This window comes from Ammodytes marinus, assembly GCF_949987685.1.
Source record: "Ammodytes marinus genome assembly, chromosome: 10".
NCBI lineage: Eukaryota > Metazoa > Chordata > Actinopteri > Uranoscopiformes > Ammodytidae > Ammodytes > Ammodytes marinus.
In genome coordinates, this window is record NC_137214.1 from 4852253 (window position 1) to 4873855 (window position 21603).

Genomic DNA, 21603 nt, shown 5'->3' on the forward strand with positions numbered 1-21603 from the left:
CTACACTGAAATAGAATTTGCTGCTGTCAGTTTGCAGGTCTGATTCATTCCAATTAATTTAATTTATTATTATTTTCTTATTTTTTTAAAACACATTGAGCATATACGTGGAATGCGCTAAATAAACTTGATTGATCTGTAATAAAAAAAGAACTTGAATATACCACTCAATGAGAGGACAAATCAATGGGAACATTACAGGCAACAAATACATAATTTATTTCAATACAAATGTTACAGTACATACACTTGCTTTTTCATAAATACAATAGGACCACGTTGTTTTAACAGGCTTCATGACTTCAACAGTGAAAAGGAAAAACTTGTGCGGAAACAGCTTGCAAAAACATTGAGTAAACATTCAGCTTTGAGTGAAATCTTTTTTTTCACTCTGGCAATGGAAAAAAAGTTTCACATGTAATAGGTTTATCTTTTTTTTCATACCACGCCTATATAAAGCAACATTTTTACCTTCGTAGAAAAAATTCACATTCACATACATCAAGAGAAGAACCACCTACGACAGTATTTGTGCGGAGATTCTCATTTCCCACAAATATTCATTTTAAGTCGGAAAAACAGGAAAGAGAACTTATACAAAATAATGGCACAAAGCGAACAGGAAAGACTCTCCAGCCATGGATTGTTTATAGTTCATGAACTCAAAACGTGGATTCAATTGTTCAAAAAGCTCCACAAATGTTTCATGAAAGTGCTATACAGTGCTGCTTTAAGTCAGTGAACAAACCTGCTCTAAAACTTAAGAGAGCTGCTCTTGTGGGGCTACGTACGTGACCTTCATTAAAAGGTGGAGTCGGAGATTCTGGAGAACGATTGTTGTCAACATCACTTTTTGTCAAATCAGTGAATATCTCCTCACGATCCACTACCTGTCACACCTGTGTGTGAAATGAAAGAGAATCCAATTTTACTTAATACACAGCCTATATGTTGCTAGTTACGGTTTGCATACCCTGTGTCTACATACCCTTTGTTTACACACCAGGTTACAGAGAGTGTATTACACCTATTTTTTTTTTCAGCGCACACATTACCTGATTTTGACAAAGTGATTTTGACAACAAACATTCTCCAGAATCACTGACTCCACCTTTAAGTGGGAACAATATTGGATCATTAGACCTGAGCATATTAAAATGTCATACCTGACAGATTATATTATTTTATAAAACATGTGCCACATTGTATTCAATCCTTTTAAGACTTGTCAGTAACCTCTTTTTAAAGAAACGTTGTTTGAAATGTTAGTAGAGTTAGTGAATAGCATGCAAGGCCATACTTCGCAGAGGGGAACTGAATGTTCCTCGTATGCATCAGTAGACAGGGTCTATGGTTCCAAACCAACAGCTCTACTTGGAATGTGGTCATGTCAGCTCATCATTCAAGACGCATTGCACAAAACCGTGTAGTGTCCTCCGGCATGGGGAGGTGAAGACATTAAAAACATTCCTTTTTTTTTAAACAAGCATATTGATGAAACGTGAACCATGAATAACTTTGAGACAGCTAAAGGTGCAAGGAAAGGCCACAGCCAGGAGGGAGCAGTGTGGATATACAGCATACTGTAGTTCACAACCCTACTCCACTCGGATTAAAACAGAGCACTTTTGCAAAGGAAATGGCAACCACATAGTCCACAAACACATCACCACACTTATACAGCAGACATGCAGACAAACCTCGTGAAGAAGTGCTTCTGAAATAAATTCCAGCAGTGACTCGCTTATTTAGTGTTAAACGCGTCAGTTAATCGCAAGTAGTAATATAAATTGGATAGTCAGTTATCAAAATGATGGTGTAGTATCTGCTTTGTGTTTTGTGAAAATGTTGGTAGGGGGAAAAACCCAGGAGAACATTTGTCATGACATTCAACCCCTGCATTTATTTAGCTGTAAATCCATGAAGAAGAAAAACAGCAAAAAGATCAACATACCGGGGTAAGCTTGTTTTTCACATGGCAGACATTGACGTACAAGGACAGCGTAGTTACGTGGTTTCCTAAGGGGTCTATGACAACAGTGCTGACCAAAAACCTAGCGATACAGTACATACAGATTCTTCTGAGGGGACAAAGTTCACAGTTTTTGACAGTGCCGGGCTGACGTTACCAACCAGAGGGGCCACGCTACATGCACTAAAAACACAGGTCACTGACACCGAATTAGACTTGGCAGAGAATCCTTGCTCCCCCACATCAGGCCTTTAGTATTGACACATACTGTCATTTTGATCAGGACATTATACGAGATTGCCAAACTGAATGAGGAAAAGGTATTGTGGCAAAGGTGGGTGAAGCCCTCAGAATTCTAGGTCTGCATGCTAAAGACTAATTTTCCTTTGTAAAAGTTGAGCAAGTCGAAAAAAAAAGTGACTTTCCCAAGAGCCTTGGAATCTCGAGACGGGTGATAAGAAAATAATCTCAATTCAGGTTGACCCGATCTCATCACGACCTGCAATTTGGGGAACTTGTATATTTTGTGAACCACTTATCTATTTCAATGTTGTTTTTGAAAGGGAGCTAATCTGATTCGGCAGCTAGACAGCAACGATGATGAATTTATTCGTGTTTATTGGGCTGGGCTCAGGCTTGATTGGGGGCATTTCCTGATGTCTGTACACCCAAGCAGCGTCTAAAGGCAGACTCCTGAATGTCTAATCCCAAATGTTAGACTGATTTTACAGAGATAAAGACATCAACTGACAGTCTGAGGGCACAGTGACAAAGGTGATCTGCTACTAGTGACATTTTCTTTTCTCATCTCAATTTATTTGGCATGAGTAGGGCAATACAACCACATCCTGGGTTCTGGAACTTTGTTATCTCTCGGCTATATCTCAACACACTGTTTATTATTGTCTGTGGCGGTTTGTACCCTTGTCCTGTGACTAAGGAAACAGCCTCTCTTGTTTCAGTAAACTCATGTGGGCATGCTGAAACCAGAGAAGCATCAAAAACAGGGAAATCCAATAGTTTCCTTAACACTTCCATAATGGCTATATTGTGTACCAAATACTGGTTTACATGAAGTACAAACCAACCAGTGGACTGGATGCAAAATACACATTTGCATTTGAAGTTATTCACATGACAGCTGCAAGCTTTACAAGGTTAATACCCAGCATTAACCACATTAACCCATAATGCCATCTGCTTTGCACTGAAATAGTTTTTCAGCACGATAATGGGATCTGGCTGACACAACATATATAAACTTGTATGTTCTTATCATATGTCTTGCAGAGGATGGCCCCAGGCGTTTCCCAGCTTGCACCAGTGCGATGCAGATAATTTCATATATCTGGTGCTATCTGCTGGCTACAGAAACTCCCATGCAACAGGCTGTAAAACATCAGCGCGTGCAGGGAGCAGGGCCTCAACATAGCTGAGCAGTGAGGAGAGCAAGAGAGAGAGAGAGAGACAGACAGGTTCTGCCACACCTGTTGTGTGTCATCTTTCACACTGAGACTATCCATCAAAAAAAGTGGAAAACGAAAAATGAAGCCACGTTACAATTTTCTTTTTCAGATGGAAATAAGAAATCACTATCCGTCTAGATGTGCATGCAACAAATGGAATCTACAGCCTTTAACTAAATTCAGCTTGAATAACAAGAATTTGCTATGCTAAATTGTGAGATCTTTTTTTCCCCAGCAACATGCCTACCAATTCAATTGGAAGCCAGATAATTAGCAGTTATAGTGCACATGCCATTTAGTAGAGTCTATAGACCCTAGTCGTAACCAAGAAAGTCAGTTAAGAAACACATATTGAAAAGAGAGATGTGATGAGGTAGATTGAAACTAAACATGATAAATGAAACAGAAGTGAATGTGATTGTGTCGAAAGAAGGAGATAAATACTTTCCTCAGCTGAACATGATAAGTACAGTTTCTTTAAAGCAGTCCCTACGGCTTTACCATCACTTGTCCATTTGGAAAAAAAGTTTTTGATGATAGCAGTGTAAACATGTCTGGATGGCCCTGGTTGACAAAAGTGTCAGGTCTCCAAGTCTTGGAGGACAGCTGTTACAGTCTGAAGACCTTTGCTGCAATTCCCATTGGGGTCCATTGCTCTGTCCTCAACACTGCACGAGACCCCCGCTCCCTTCCCCTGACACCCTTCATTGTCACTGGCTTCCGAGCTGCCTTTACTCCTGCCTTGCTGCTCACTCTGCCAGCTGTGCCTGCTGTAGATGTATCCATTCACAGGCCCGGGGTTGCTGCTGCTCAGGCGATTCCTCTTCATGCAGAGGATCTGCTTGAAGGCGTACCTGAACTCAGGACTCCGGCAGTAAATGAGCGGGTTGAAGGCGGAGTTTGCGTAACCTATCCAGTTGAGTATCCTGAAGGCCAGGTCGTTGTGCAGGTCCTTCCATATGGCCACCAGCACGTTGAGCAAGAAGAAGGGCAGCCAGCACAGGGTGAAGATCCCCATGATGATGCCCAGCGTCTTCAGGGCTTTGTGTTCGCGCAGGCAAAACTTAACCCTCTTCTGGCCACGCCCACTGTTGACCTCAACAGATGCCAGGTTGCCGCTGTCGCTGTTGTTATGGAAACGTCCCACACTTTGGTCGATCTTCTTGAGTTGGCGCCTAGCCTCCTGGAAAACACGACTGTAGACAAACACCATGATGACCAGAGGGATGTAGAAGGAGACGATGGAGGAGGTGATGGCGTAGGCCATGTTGGTGTAGAACTCGCAGCAGTCGCTGCGCTCGGTGCAACTCTTCGCTTGTTCGTCGTCCGATATCCACCACTTCATGTGGATGGGCAGGAACGATATCAGAGCGGCGATCACCCACACCAGCACCACCGCGATGCGCGCCCTGCACTTGGTGACCATGGACTGGTAGCGGAAAGGAGAAGTGATGGCCAAATAACGGTCTATGGCTATGACACACAGGGTCTCTATGCTGGCAGTCACACAGAGCACGTCTGTCGCAGTCCAGAACTCACACCAGAAACTACCAAAGTTCCAGGTCTTAAAGATGTTGTAGCAGGCACCGAAAGGAACCACGATAAGACCCATGACCAAGTCTGCACAGGCCAGGGATATGATGAAACAGTTTGTGACGTTCTGGAGACGCTGAAAACGAGCGATGGCGATTATGACCAGGATGTTGCCAAAGACAATGCACAAGACGAGTAGGGACATGATCATGCCCAGCACGATCATGGTCGCCTCACTGTAGCCCGCCTCAGGCTTAGCTGACGAGTTGAACGTTGTGGTACTCACATTGAGGTGCCCTGGGGGGGCTGTGCTTCCCATCTGAAGAGACCATACGTTGGGTAACACACACGCACACACACACACACACACACACACACACACATATACAGAGGTAAGGGTCACAGTTTAAACTTAAAGGTGGTCTGTAAAGAACATAAGACAACAATCTAACACTCTTCATATAACTTGTGAATTCATATCACATATCCTTATGTATGTATAGAATATAACTAACAATGATGAGTCTTTTGCTTATTCATATTTTTTACCATATAAATTGAGGAAAACAATTACAACATCAACACCTTACAAACAAAGTCATCACATCCTGTTAGGCAAGCAGCGATCATAAAACATGTCCAACAAGCCACCACAAAAAAACAGAAGTACGAACCTCCACAGGTAGTTGTCCTGTTTCCTTCCTCCAATACAACATAGAAAAATATATCACTCTTCAGGTAGTTCCTGAATATGATTCACTGTCACATGTCCTCGCCTTTCTTAATGTCTGTGGCTCTCAATATCCCAGTGTCTGACTCACACAGTCCCTCACTTGAGCCGCGTTTCTTCCAATGTGTGTCTCCCAGGCTATTTGTCAGAGCCCTTATAACATGCAGCCGGTGACATCATGGCCAGAGCTCAGCCAATCAGAGAGCCAGCCTGCAGAGGGTGCTGAGAGCTCCGGAGAGATAGAAACACATTGTCCCTGCAGAGCTGCATGAGACAAGAGCTGAAAACCTGGGCAAAGCAAAACTTTTTTTTCTTTTAGTCATAGCTTTCATCATCTTTTTAAATGTGCGTACATTACCTTAAAAGCCCCTGCATATGAACACTCCCTTGTTGAATGCATGCATTGTGTTCCCAGATTAGTTCATTTGGTCCAACCTTTTTGCCATGCTAGTCTGGATCACATTACGAACGGATGAAGCTTTCTTTGACTCTTTTGTAAATTGAGGTGAAAGTTGGATACACAGTTGATCCAACTGGCAAGTCAAAAACACTACTTTGGTGTGTAATCCATGATTCACTAGGAGGTTTGAATAGTACCGATGACTCTCCCAGTTTCGGACACAACCCTGGTGTGTGGTTCTCAGGACATCATGTTTTACTTGTTTAACAAACAAAAAAACATGCACTTACAATTGAGAGCGCTTGAGTTCTTGCAGATACAAGTAGAATCAGAGTCATTTAAATGTATGTTACGCTCCACTGAACAATATCTTAATTGAATGTTCCCTCCTATTTCTGGTATGAATCTGCACCCCTGAGAGAGTACCCTTCAGGACATGAACAAACTCTCACGCTATACTACTACTGCTTCAAAATAGGATTCCCGGTACAAATTTGCATTCATGTACAAGCTTACTGCAGGTCTATGCAAACATCTGTAACATGCAGCGTTATTGGAAGGTTCCTAGTTATATCTCTGTATACTATTCAAATGAATTGTATTATCTATGTGTTCTCTAAACAAAGAGAGCTCTGTGTTGAGAACAGAAATGCAGCCAGAGACAGTTGAAAAAGGTGATGGCACATCAGCCGTTGTGGGGTGTAAAATAAAATGCCTTTTCTCTTGTGCCACAGCTACACTTGTAATGATTCAGCATGACGCACGTAGACTAAGTAAATATCACTGAGTATTGTAGCCCAGCTCAATTTTATTTTATTTTTGGTCATTTACCCACACTCTTTTCTCTGTGTGAACTCCCCCAAAATATTTTGGTGTTGCACCCATGTTTCCAGCTTCAGTCATCAGCACTGATGGACGGAGCTGGTCAAAGTCATGTTTACATCTCTCTCCCCTTTTATTTTTTATAAACGTTTAGTTTGTCGCTCTTAAACAAATACATCATAATAGTCAAAGGCAGAAACTGGTCTGTAACATAGAGTATGTAGGGATTTCTTTTTGTTGGTGTACAAGTTAAGAACCACAGCATCCTATTTAAGAGTAAAAGCCCTGATAACTTCCAGATCATTGTGACTGGGGGAAGCTTAACTGCCTGCGGAAAAGATTTAAAATCTCATGCAAATAGTATTAACAGATTTATCCTGTGAGTTCATGATTCGCAGACACACAAACAGCAACACACTCGGTTCTGACAAGTCAAGTATACTACCTGACTTCTGACACAACACAACTCTCCAAAAATTATAACAGGCACGTGTTGTAGGAAGGAGAAATTGACTGCTTTTCTGTCCTTGTCATGTGCTCAACCCGGCCCCCCATTCAGAATATAGTGCCTCCTGCCAAACTCACACTAGATTACTGTGGTTCAAATCAAGATCAATGCTCTTTCAGAATCGCGTCATCAATAGAACAATAGTTCATTTTCTTATTCGCAAGCCATTTCTTGTTATGTAATGAGTTTGGTTTCTCTGCAATGATAATCCAGTGTTTATAATCACCAAGCAATTTAGTTGGAATTACGGTACAGTTGAAGGTGGGGCTCGGGCTTGTTGTGAATGCTGAAGAATTGTTGTTCCTTGTTGAAGAATGTATGAGAAACAGGCCTTTTTTCAATAAGTAGGTGGGCTCAGTTCAGCTGAGCTGCTTTTCAAGCGGTTTGTTTGTTTGTTTGTCCCCATGCCTCTTGTGCTAAACCAACCAACAGAAGTGTAGTAGATAGTTTCCAGAGCCCTGACCTTAAATGAATTGCAGACGCCACGGGCACTGTGCCTACATCATGCACTGTGCTCCACAATGAGCTCTCTCACAAAAGGTCCATATGACTAATGACGCGAAGACACATCCAACCAGTCATTCCACATGTTCACAAGGATTCTCAATACTGTTTTATACTGTTTTCTATTCCCAGCTTGTTTATTTTTGCATAAAACCACCAGATTCATGCCCTTGCCTCTTGCTATGCGTTTAAGACATTTCAAAGTCTAATCCCCTTACCTTTAGGGCACAGATTATTGGCACCCATGGAAAAGGATTTCTCCTGATTTGGGCCATCCCTTGTTTAGTAAACACTCTCTGGTGAGATATCACATCTCGGCAGGTTTCCATGAACATGGATGTTATTCAGGGTTTTCATTCAAATGTTTTGATGACCCCCTGACCTTTCTTCTAGCGCATGCCAGTGGGCTGACATCTCCACTCCTGGCCCAAGAAATATTATGCCCAGAAACATTGCCCTGAAATTACTTTTCGCATAATGGTTATAGGGACATGCCAGCACTGCACCTTAAGATTAACACGAAATGTACTGAGGCCATCACTTCTTGCCTATTGAACCGACTCATGGGAGAGTAGTGTTGGCCTTATTTATCTCTTGCACAACCTACAGCACTAACCCAACATGTTTCGCCTCAAGATAAAGCAAGTATGTTGTCTGCCCCCCTCCAATACTTGCAATATGGATTGTGCAGTGTATTTAACATTGCATCAATGGTGGGATCAGTTGTACTTTGCCATTTAAAGCCACAGTGTGTAACTTCTGTTGAGTAATAACAACAACACTGTTGTGGGCATCTACATGAGGTTAGCCTTCGGTGATCGGGCATTGATTTTATACCTTCTGCTGTATGTTTAGAACAACTGAAACATTTCTTGGGATATTTCTGAGCTCCTGTACCAGTGTCAGGGGGATGACACTAGTTTGTAAACCCTGCCATACTGAGAAATACAGAGAGTTTTGTGGAGCTGGTGGGCTTAATCAACCTGGTGTCAACTGGTTTGGTGATGGCTTGGATGTAACTGACATTCATTTATATGATAAGGTTACACACTATAGTTTTAAAGAAAATTTGGATTTCTCTACTTAACTACATCTATTATAAATACTGAAAAGGTGTTGATGTATTGCCTAACCTGTGTGATAACAGGATCATTTAATTCAATAGAGTGATGAGCTTTATATGGTATTATCTGGGGATGTTTGAGGCCCCAAACTAATTTTATATTTGCTAGATTAAATCAAGCTCAGCCAACTACTGCACTTATTCAATGTTCCCACCGCTCTGGCTGGGAGCTGCATACCCTAAATGTGATGTTAAGCCCCAATCTCACGAGGGAGTCTCTAAACTGTCTTGAAACGTTTGAGGGGGTCTCAATTTCCTCGCATGAGTCGCAGAGCCACGCAGTCCTGTCGCTTGAATTTTGGACATGTTCAAACCATGTGTGCGACAAATGTTCTCTCAAAATAGTCTCAGAGTGGTCGCAGGTGTCTCAAACGTGTCGCAAACCCTTCTCGTGTGCGAGAAATGTGTGACATCCTTGCGAGGGTTTGGCGACATATGAAACTAAATTGCGACTGATTTGAGACAAAAATGAGACTGACATTCCGTTCTTGCGACGCTCACCAGACGTTCGCAAGACATAAATACGAGCTCCCGACAATTTTTGTCCAGGACATTCGCAAACATGTCTTAAAGGCCTACTTCACCGGATTGAATATGAAGGTGTATTGAATTCTGAGATCCTATGTAGGATAAATGTGCAAAAAAAATTCAAATCGGTTCATCCTAGCCTGAGAAAAGGCAGAAAGAGTGTTTTTTTTTAACCCTATATTTCTCTTTATCGTGACATCACAGAAAGAGAAATATAGGGTTAAAAAACGTACTTTGTAAATATTACTGTGATGTCTTTTACTGTGACATCACAGTAATATTTACAAAGAAAGTTTTTTTTTAACCCTATATTTCTATTTCTGTGATGTCACGAGAAAGAGAAATATAGGGTTAAAAAACACTCTTTCTGCCTTTTCTCAGGCTAGGATGAACCGATTTCAATTTTTTTCGCACATTTATACTACATAGGATCTCAGAATTCAATACACCTTCATATTCAAACCGGTGAAGTAGGCCTTTAAGTACCAACTCAGTGAGACTGCAAGTGAAAATGTTCGCTAATTTTCATATTTTCATGCAATTTTGTGTCTCCAACTTGTCACAAACAGTCACAGCCCAGTGAGATAGGGGCTTAAATCTTATTTCAGTTCAGAGCCCTGTTCGGGACAGTGGGAATCTGTATGTTTGATTAATCATGACATGTTTCCTCAGTCTGTGATATATGTCTTCCTGTATCCTGTCACTCCCAGGCAGAGCCCATTCATATTTGATTAACCCTCTAACCCTCTAACTGTCTTAGTTCCTGTCCTCTCTCCCCAGACAGATATTGTACACTGTTCTGTTTAGTCGAAACATACTGTAGCTGGAAGCTGTAATACATCTGACTCTACCACCACCATTGGATTGGATTCCCACCATTTATTCTCTTAAGAGAATGTTTAGATGTTGGCCTGATGATCCCACCACGTTCCCCACCCACCCACCCACCCACCCACCCACCAACACACACACACACACACACACACACACACACACACACACACACACACACACACACACACACACACACACACTCCCCACTATACTGTATTTCTATGTGATCCGCGAGGAACAATACCTGGAGGCATTGCTCCTCTAGGGAAAGCTTTCAGGAACATGAGAGGAAATGAGAGCCCATAAACACTCTGTCTAACTTGTTCCCCCGAAACGTCAAATGACTTTCCTGGTGTTACACTTTCAACTTGGCCACATGAAAACAGAACCAATGAAACCCTTACTACTACACTTTCATTCCTGATAGTTGGATGAGAAGATTGAAACCCTTCCTCTGTTTGTGCTTCAAGTATGCAACTAGAGCCAGCTGCTGATTAGCTTAGCTTTGCAGGGGGAAGCAAAGGGGAAACTATGGAACTCTACATTTCTCAGTGCACTGTGGTGGCCGAATTCCCCATGGCTTTGACAAAGACAAAGGCGGCAGACTGGCCTTTTCATCAGTGATCAGGTTTATTCAGAGGAGATTTCATCAGGACATTTACAGAGGATTGTCCAGGCCTCACCCTTTGTCTTGGTCGCCATGGGGGATTCGGCCACCACAGCACAAACAGTACGGACAGGGAGCGGATCACGTGGATTTATTCATTGATTTTGACAAAAATCATTCCACATAATCACTGACTCCACCTTTTTAATTAGAACGTTTTAACTTCCACCAATGTCATTTTATGGTAAGATACTTGTGCTTTAACTCAAGTATCACCTTCAAGTATTTTATTCGAGTCATACTTGCGTCTTTGAGATCTCACACAACTTGTTTCATTCATACATCCATTTTTAATTTGGCACTATTTAATGTCTTCATAGCTGAGGCCAATTCCAAAACAACAGACCAGTAGCCTCTCCCACGGGTGTGTTTGCTCTTTTGTTGTGGTTTTGTTTTATTTGTTTTTGTCTTTCATTTACGTCACTGTACTTCCGGGTCAGTTTTTCCACCATGAGTACAACCACAACAACCCACACACGCACACTCATTTTGTGGTACCTCACAAAGGCTCTGAAAAAAAAATACTTTTCTGCGAGATCTCTCTTTTTTTTCTGCGCTTAAATTTAAAAACATGTCCCTCTCCAGGTAAACTGGCTCCTTCCAAAAGTTAAAAAATTATGCCAACACGGTCGGGCAATAGTAGACAAGACAGGCTAATCGTCCCATGGCTCTAGCTTCATATTTAGCACACACACACACACAAGAATGCTATTGATCAAAACGTCAACTGACACACTCTTGCACAGGCAGATCTAAAACTGTGACAGTCAGAAGAGTTTAATTTTTCCTAGTACTTTTGCACAACACGCCTAACCCCGCCCTTAGAACCATTTCTGTCATTATGAGTGGACAAATATTTTGTGACAATTTAATTGAGTATCAACACAGCAAAATCAACACAAATTTTCTTGTACAAACATACACACACTAATGGCTAGCCAAGACAAACAGCTGACTGCTCCCTTTGCTGCACAGCGCAGGATCGCGTGTGGCACAGAAGAGGAGACGGTGTGATACTTCCTGCAAATGTAAGGGTGTGTGTGTGTGTGTGGGCGTTGGTGTTTGTGAGTGGCTATGTGTGTGTGTGGAGAGATGTTGGTATGTGTGTGACAAATTGCAGGGAAGATTGAAAGACTTCCAAGCCAAGAGTGTTTTTCGTCTAAGTCTAAACTGCAAGCCAAACAGGTTTGAAACTAATTTTTATTGTGGTGGATTGGGGAAGCAAGCTTTTGACTGGAAGTGAAAAATCCCACAGAGGTGCATAGGACCATAGGACAACCAGCGTTTGTTTTGTTTTTTCTTTTTTTTTTTCTTTTCTTTTGAATTTTTTGCTCCAGGGACTTTTGTCTGGAACCGCTCTGTATCTGGGGAATCATATGACTGGATCTTCTGACTGAATCTCTGACACTTTTTTGGCTTTCAAGGCTGGAGACTGCCATCTTTAAAAAATACTTCTGCCTGTCTGTCTGCCGACCAATAAATAATTGTTATCTTGCCCTCATTACCCCGCTCTACCAGGAGAACTGAATCCCTTTTTTTTTTTGCTTTCCCGCAGAACGTGAGACTGAATTCCAATACAGTAAACACACACAACCGATACAAAATCCCAGCAGTCACCTCTTTTACTCCCCACATTGGGACATCTGGACTAATTTACACTTGTTGGAGAAATCTGGACATGACTAAGGAGTGCATAAGTAATGGGACATTGTCATTTTTGTATTAATTTGAAATGTTTTTCTTTATTTTAATATGCCTGAAGTAAAATGCAGTTTGGAGAAAACAAATATTGTTATTTATTTTGCCTTGAATGTTGTTGAAAAGTTTTTCAAAGAAGAAAGAAGTGTTAATTAAGAAATGAGGCCTTAACTGCACCCTTGAGTATTAAAGACAGGCTTAATGATATGCCTGGTATCCAATTTTGATTACCGAATTATAACCTTAATTCCTTAAACGACACTACAATACAAATGCGTACAAATTCCACAGTGTGTGTTGTCAAATGTGCTCTGCCTTGATGTTATGTGTGTTTTCATGTAGATGTCTCACTCCTATACCTATTCAGGAGGCGAATAGGCACACATGAAAAACATTGATACAAATAAATAGACTTCCAATTGATTGTGACCATGTGAGGGGAAAACAGTATTCTAACATAAGTAAATTTTTTCCTGATGCTTACATGTCTTAATCAAGTCAATCTCTGACAAATGGAATTGGTGTCCTTATGTCCTTATTTAAACTCATTGGAACAAAGATTTCACCCATGGGATTACTTCAGGGCCTGACACACTAATTGGTTCTGAAGAAAAAGGTCCCCAGGGAGCTGTGGGTGAACTCCGTCCATAAACCAATTGGTGTGTGACCGTCACAGAGCAAAACAATCCTAAAATCCATGTTTCCGCTGCCATGCCCCTACAGACACACAGTGTTTTTGTACTGGAAAGTGGAAAACTATCCAAGTTGGTACAGCATAACAGGAGGCTAAAGGTGCACTATCCAGTTCCAGAAGAGAGGGGTTTGTTTACATACGCAGAGCCTGCAGTTAGTTAATACTAAACACATTTACTCTACATGGAATTAGTATTGAACATATCTATCGTCAAAAATCTATTATTTTGAGCCAAACGTAAGACTAGAATATGTTTGTAAACCAAACTGTGGGCCCTGCTGCTGTAAACAACAACAGTGAAACTCAGGAAGCTTTCCAACTTCAAACAGTGTTCCAGGGATCCAATTCACCTGTGAGGGATGTTTTTTTTCACTTATGAGAATATACCTCCCAAAATATTCACTTCTCTGACACACCCAAAGTGACATAGTGCACCTTCAAAAAGATATAGGGGAGAGTGGCCGAAGTTGTGCCACCCCTTGTTTCTAGAAAACCATAGAAGAAATTGGAAATGTGACCACATATTTAAGAAGAGCCATCCATTTGACCCATCCTGTAAAGAAGGGAGAAACATGGAATAAGATATAAGCACATTTAAGCTATAAAAAAAAACTGTTTTGCCTTTCAAAGTAAAATTTCCATGATCAAGGTTTTTTGATAATTGTGTCTGAACAATTATAGACACGTTTGAAAACATTTGACACATGTTTTATTGCTTTAGTATGCTACACTTTGTATATACTACTGTACTACATAGTTAGCACGGTGTCTGCCCTAAACTGCTGCATCATGCTTATTATCCAAAATTCTGGGGTTGGGGTGATTTGTGCCAGAGGGCCTGGGGTGAGTTATAAGCAAGTAAAATGTATTTCTAAAAGCACATTTATAACAGTTTGCACTGTCCAAAGTGGTGAACATAGTGCATTCAGTAGATAAATAATGAAAGCTTTATTTCTTCAACAGTTTATTCCAGATCCAAAGTTTTTATTGCCAGAGGTGCACAACACCCTGAAATATATGTACATATTTGAGTTGGAGACTTTACTGTCAAGGCCTCACTTTAAAGTCACTTTGAGTAAAATGTGGTACATCTCACTCCACTCTCCCCTACTGAAACAGTGGGACAAGACTCTTTGTATATATATACCTGTATACAGGTGAAACTCGAAAAAATAGAATATCGTGCAAAAGTTCATTTATTTCAGTAATTCAACTTTATAGGTGAAAATAATATCTTATACAGACTCATTACATGCAAAGTGAGATCTGTGAAGCCTTTATTTTTTATAATTGTGATTATTATGGCTTACAGTTTATAAAAACCCCAAATTCAAAATCTCAGAAAATTAGAATATTACATAAAATCAATAAAAAAAGGATTTTAAATACAGAAATGTCGGCCCTCTAGAAAGTATAATCATGCATATGTACTAAGTACTTGGTTTGGGCCCCTTTTGCATGAATTATTGCCTAAATGCGGCGTGGCATGGATGCTATCAGCCTGTGGCACTGCTGATGTGTTATGGAAGCCCAGGTTGCTTTGATGTGGCCTTCAGCTCGTCTGTATTGTTGGGTCTGGTGTGTATCATCTTCCTCTTGACAATAGTCCATAGTTTCTCTATGGAGTTCAGGTCAGGAGAGTTGTCTGGCCATTCATGCAGAGTAATACCATGGTCAGTCAACCAGTTACCAGTGGTTTATGGTACTGTGGGCAGGTGCCAAGTCTAGCTGGAAATGGAAATTGTCATCTCCATAAAGCTTGTCAACAGACAGAAGCATGAAGTGCTCTAAAATCTTCTGGTAGATGGCTGTGGTGACTTTGGACTTGATAACACAGTGGACCAACAGCAGCAGATGACATGATACCTCAAATCATCACTGATCCAAATTAAATGTTGCGTTTCATTTGGAAATCAAGGTTCCACAGTCTAGAGGAAGAGTGGAGAGGCACAAAATCCAAGGGGCTTGAAGACCACTGTCAAGTTTCAACAGTCAGTGATGATTTGAGGCACCATGTCATCTGATGGTGTTGGTCCACTGTGTTATCAAGTCCAAAGTCACCACAGTTGTCTACCACGATATTTTAGAGCACTTCATATTTCCTGTCTGTTGACAAGCTTTATGGAGATGCTGAATTACTTTTTCCAGCAAGACTTGACACCTGTCCACAGTGCCAAAACCACAAGTAACTGGTTGACTGACCATGGTATTACTGTGTTGATTGGCCAGACAACTCTCCTGACCTGAACCCAATAGAGAAACTATGGACTATTGTCAAGAGGAAGATGATACACACCAGACCCAACAATACAGACGAGCTGAAGGCCACTATCAAAGCAACCTGGGCTTCCATAACACCTCAGCAGTGCCACAGACTGATAGCATCCATGCCACACCGCATTTAGGTAATAATTTGTGCAAAAGGGGCCCAAACCAAGTACTTAGTACATATGCATGATTATACTTTCTAGAGGGCCGACACTTCTGTATTTAAAATCCTTTTTTTATTGATTTTATGTAATATTCTAATTTTCTGAGATTTTGAATTTGGGGTTTTCATAAGCTGTAAACCATAATAATCACAATTATAACAAATAAAGGCTTGAAATATCTCACTTTGAATGTAATGAGTCTATATAATATATTAGTTTCACCATTTAGGTTGAATTACTGAAATAAATGAACTTTTGCACGATATTCTAATTTTTCGAACCTGTATATATATATTTTTTTTTTTCAAATGTCTCAGACCATATATAGACTAAGCAGTTATTGACCGTGGATATGATTCATTGTTCATTTAGTCTGCCCCTTGCTAAAGTTACAGCCGGAGGAAGAGCTTGTAAAAACACTTCACTCTACTATTCAACATGTTTGAGCTGTGGCTTATACAAAATATTAAATCAAAAAAATGACATCACGTGGGTCTGACCAATGTAACACACATTTAAAAATATAGCACAGGATGCTTCCACTTTTTAAAGTTTTACAAGTTACAAACGCACAAGGTTGTTTTAACCACACTTTCCTACAACCACTTTGGTTTTTCCATGTCAGAATGTCCCCCTTTTATTACATCACCGCAAATCAACAACATTCCACTGCATGGCATCAACAGCAATGAGAATAATGTCTGTCTTATTGATCGTGGCACACAAAGGGAAACGGCCAACAGAATCCCTTAAATTATAAGGTAACTTATACAGTGCTAACATTATAGGTAAACGGGTCAATCCCAGCATTCAATGTTTAACCTTCTCCAGTGTGTCCACCGCCCCTCTGCCTTATAACTCTGTGATTTAAGGCAAGATCTATAGAGGGGAATTAGGCGACCAAGGCCCTGTGCTGAATGATTACCTTTTTGTTTGTAACCCTTTGGGAATCCTTGCGAGGATTTCATTATTTTGTACCATTCAGCGAAAAAGAATGTCCCTGCAGACCTCCAGTCAGCGCAGGGGGGGAGAGGTATAATCCATTGTTTCTTAAAGGATGACTGGTAATTCAACCCTAGAACTACGTTGTTATTTAAGACCAATAAAAACTATGCAATCCCCAAAGCAATTCTATACACTTCCTGGATTTTTTATAATACTCTTTTCATTCCTGTTTAATGAGTTGTCTCATTTCCCGGGGGTGAATGTCTGGCACTATACTGGATGTATAGTAAATAGAGATATAAATAAATGAACAGCTACCGTTTTGTCTTCCATACAGTCTGAAATTAGAGTGAGGGATCCTGGAAGCTTCCAAGGACCAATGCTGCCAATTAAATAAAGGGACCTAAATGCTTTCAATTTGAAGGACTTGTTGTATTAATGGAGTGGAAATAAGGATAATTCATGGTTTTTAAGTTTTTAAAGGCCTTGCTCTGAGCACAGTGTATGCTTTATCCTGCAGAGAAGGGGGATGTATAATTTATGAGCACTTATAACACCGCTCAATTAACAAGTCTTAAATCTCCGAGTGTGCAAAAATCTGCATAGACGAGACAACTGGAATTTAAAAGCCGACCCATGGCATTACGGTCCTTTTGTTTCTTACCCACTTCTACAATGATTGATGAGAGGATAAACAGTGCGTGTTGGCCGATTTAATTATCCCTTTGACGTGTCCGTAAGACTGTGCTCTCTAATTGCTCCCCATCTGTTCTCTGACACCTTCACACATCTGTTTCTATGAATTATGGCAAGAAAAAATTTAAGTTTTGACCCCTAAGAATGAGATGAAATAATCAACTATTTCCATAAATCGACAGATTGCCTCGTGTGAATGTGTATGACTGCTGTATGTTTGACGTGGTGGTCGGAGGGGTCGTTGACGCTGCATGGCAGCCACGCTTCCGTCAGTCTGCCCCAGGGCAGCTGTGGCTACTACCGTAGTTTATCACCACCAGTATGACTGTGTGTGAATGAATAGAACCTGGAACAGCTTAATATGTTGCTGAAGGCTCACTTTTCTTGCATTGGCCTTTAACACAAGTTGAGACTTTGACACTCCTAACTTTTTGTCATGTATCTTATATGTTATTTTGTATTGTATCTTGTACAGCACTTTGGTCAACTGATGTTGTTTTTAAATGTGCTATAGAAATAATTTTGACTTTGACTTCATCAGATATCCAACCTGTATGAATAGCGACAGTCTTAAACGGTTTTATTTTTCCATAGCCATGAGTTATAGAAGTGAGACGGATTCACAAGAAGCATTCATATATGTGAGAGAGGGATGGACAGAATTTATCTTTGATCGTAATGTTTCCTTGATAAAAAGTTAAAGGTGGGGTCGGCGATTCTGGAGAGAATGTTTGTTGACAAAATCACTTTGTCGACATCAGTGAATATCTCCTCACAATCTGCTACCTGTATGTACTGTGTGTGTGCTCTGAAAAGAAAAAAGCCTGGTGTTAATATACAGCCTATAGGCTCTGTCAACGGGCATGTTGTTTGCTAGGGGTGGGCCACCTTTATTTACATTCTTTTTTTGTTTTGTTTTTACATACCAGTTTACATAGCCTTGGCTGTGTCTTAACACTTTGGATCATGAGGAGATTTTGTAACTGTTTTTGAGAAAAATTGATGTTTTTTTTCAACAATCATTCTCCAGTATAGCTGACTCCACCTTTAACTGAAGGGATTACCATTACCATTCCTGTGGTAGTGTGTGTGTGTGTGTGTGTAAACTGGAAACAGATGAATGGAATCGCACAGCTCAAGCTAACAGCAGACACTAATCACATCTTTATCACCCATTTATCACTTTGTTAGAATGGACCGATCTTACACACACACACACAAATACACGCACACAATGTAACATAGCTGTTTGTGGCAACCAACGGACTCAGCCGCCCCCCTCCCTGCCTGTCCTTTGTTTACAGCCTCAAATGATTATAACTGGACCGCATCGACAGACCACAGAAACCCCAGAAGAAATGGTAAATTAAAGACATCTATTTTAACTTAGAGAGATTTCGTAACAACTTCCCATGCGACCAAACAAGCTTCTGATGCTGGCCTTCGCTGTGTGTGTGTGTGTGTGTGTGTGTGTGTGTGTGTGTGTGTGTGTGTGTGTGTGTGTGTGTGTGTGTGTGTGTGTGTGTGTGTGTGTGTGTGTGTGTGTGTGTGTGTGTGTGTGTGTGTGTGTGTGTGTGTGTGTGTGTGTGTGTGTGTGTGTGTGTGTGTGTGTGTGTGTGTGTGTGTGTGTGTGTGCACTGCAGCTGCAAATATTAAATTGAATCATTGCTTTGCATCACAAGATCTCTCCTAACAAGTTGTTATGCTGGGGTACATAGGCTGATATGGCCTGCTATACACTATGGACAGCCTATACACAGCTGGCCATAGTGTAGAAGCATAGGGATATTCATACGTTGCAGGAGGTTAGAATAGCAATAATGTGATCACCTTAATTATCTTATGTTGTTTAGGTTTTTTTGGTCAGCATGAATAACAGAGATGCGTTCAATCTAGAATCTGATCATCAGGAGGCTCCTACATTTACTGGCTGCAGTTCATTCTGCAGCCACACACGTGATCAATCAGGACAGACTTCATCAACGAAAGGTTTAAGAATGAACAATTCATTTATTCAAATGTACTGAGGATATTAGAACACTTTTTGGCGATAAGACCCCATCCCTATGGCCCACACATCCTGCGTCTACCCCTATGGATATATATATATATATATATATATATATATATATATATATATATATATATATATATATATACACTCACCGGCCACTTTATTAGGTACACCTGTTCAATGGCTTATAAAAACAAAAAGCTAATCAGCCAATCACATGGCAGCAATTTAATGCATTTATGCATTTAGACGTGGTCAAGACAATGTACTGAAGTCAAACCGAGCATCAGAATGGGGAAGAAAGGTGGTTTAGGTGACTTTGAACGTGGCATGGTTGATGGTGCACGGCAGGATGGATCCATACTTTCATGTTGTTTACGCCAAATTCTGAACCTGCCATCTGAATGTCACAACTGAAATCGAGACTCATCAGACCAGGCATGATTTTTCAATCTTCTATTGTCCAATATTGGTGATCCTGTGAGAATTGTAGCCTCGTTTTCCTGTTTTTAGCTGGCAGGAGTGGCACCTGGTGGGGTCTTCTGTTGCTGTAGCCCATCTGCTTCAAAGTTGGTCGTGTTTTGCGTTCAGAGATGGTGTTCTGCATACCCTGGTTGTAACGAGTGGTTATTTGAGTTACTGTTGCCTTTCTATCATCTCAAACCAGTATGCCCATCCTCCACTGACCTCTGACTTCAACAAGGCATTTTACGTCCACACAAATGCCGCTCACTGGATATTTTTTCTTTTTCGGACCATTCCCTGTAAACCCTAGAGATGGTTTGGAGTGAAAATCCCAGTAGATAGGCAGTTTCTGAAATACTCATACCAGCCCTCCTGGCACCCTCAACATTGCCATGTTCAAAGTCACTTAAAACCCCTTTCTTCCCCATTCTGTTGCTTGGTTTCAACCTCAATAAGTTATCCCGTCCAGGTCTACATGCCTAAATGCATTGAGTTGCTCACATGTGATTGGCTGATTAGTTATATGTGTTAACAAGAAAATTAACCGCTTTACCTAATAAAGTGGCCGGTGTGTGTGTGTGTGTGTGTGTGTGTGTATGTATATGTATATATATATATATATATATGTATATATATATATATATATATATATATATATAAATAATATTGAGTTTCAACAGTAATACGTGTGCCTCATTGCCCCTTTTTTCACTCCACATTTGCTCTTGTGGGAAGTTTAATTTTGAAAGCGACACACCGGGAAATGGCGAAACTACAGTGAAAGCTGCTAGAGTGAAGTCAATATGACTCTCAACAGAGTATTTCTCTATCAGTTAAACAGAGAGACTCAGGAGAGACGCACGTCTCTATGAAAAAAAAAATAGACTCCGCCTCCTGAGGTGGAGTGGAGTGGAGCGTCGCGGCTGACGCGACTCCGACGGCCGTCTGCAGGGCGTCAGAGGTTGAATGTGTGATCGCTGCAGTCTGTTAACATGGTCGCCAAAAAAAAAGTCAAACGCAGACGCGCAGTAGATGCTGGATGTGTGTCCCGGGCCAAAGTCATCTGAAGGGGCCGCTAAATCCTTTGCTGAGCAGAAGGATTTATTCATATGTTGAGCAGACATGCTGTAAATGCATTTTCAAGACCTGTACAAATTTTTTTTATTTATAAAATGAAAAAGTATGTATTCAAAATCTGTTGTGTAACACAATTGAACTCCAATATGTAATGAAATGAAGAGTTTAACTCTGGCTTTCTGCAACATCTTATACTGTGGTTGGATTTCATTATGATATGATCTATTGCACTATTCTGGACATAATTACAGTCAAGTCGAGGCTCACTATGCAGTTTGACAATCATGCAATGTGCATGTACGGTTCATGTGTTTTATATTTTAGCCCCCTAAAAGGAATCTTCACTAAAGTATATTGACAATTTTTTTTTCTTAAAGCTAACATTTGTAATTAAAGTTTCCATATAATTACCACTGTTCCGTCACTTGTTATGATAAAAAAAATGTGGCTTGGATTTTGTGTCTGACAAAATCTCCCTTGCACTCATTGCAGTCA

At 40.7% G+C, this 21603-nt stretch overlaps 1 protein-coding gene across 1 annotated transcript; it reads right to left on the reverse strand.

The window, feature by feature from the left end:
- Nucleotides 1-205: 205 nt before the first annotated feature.
- Nucleotides 206-5808, reverse strand: adrb2a (adrenoceptor beta 2, surface a). Its single transcript, XM_080035378.1, has 2 exons — nucleotides 5646-5808; nucleotides 206-5290 (listed from the first exon to the last, which is right to left on the reverse strand). The coding sequence occupies exons 1-2, from the start codon at nucleotides 5685-5687 to the stop codon at nucleotides 4019-4021; spliced, it is 1314 nt and encodes a 437-aa protein (XP_079891504.1). The 5' UTR covers nucleotides 5688-5808; the 3' UTR covers nucleotides 206-4018.
- Between the last annotated feature and the right edge of the window lie 15795 nt (nucleotides 5809-21603).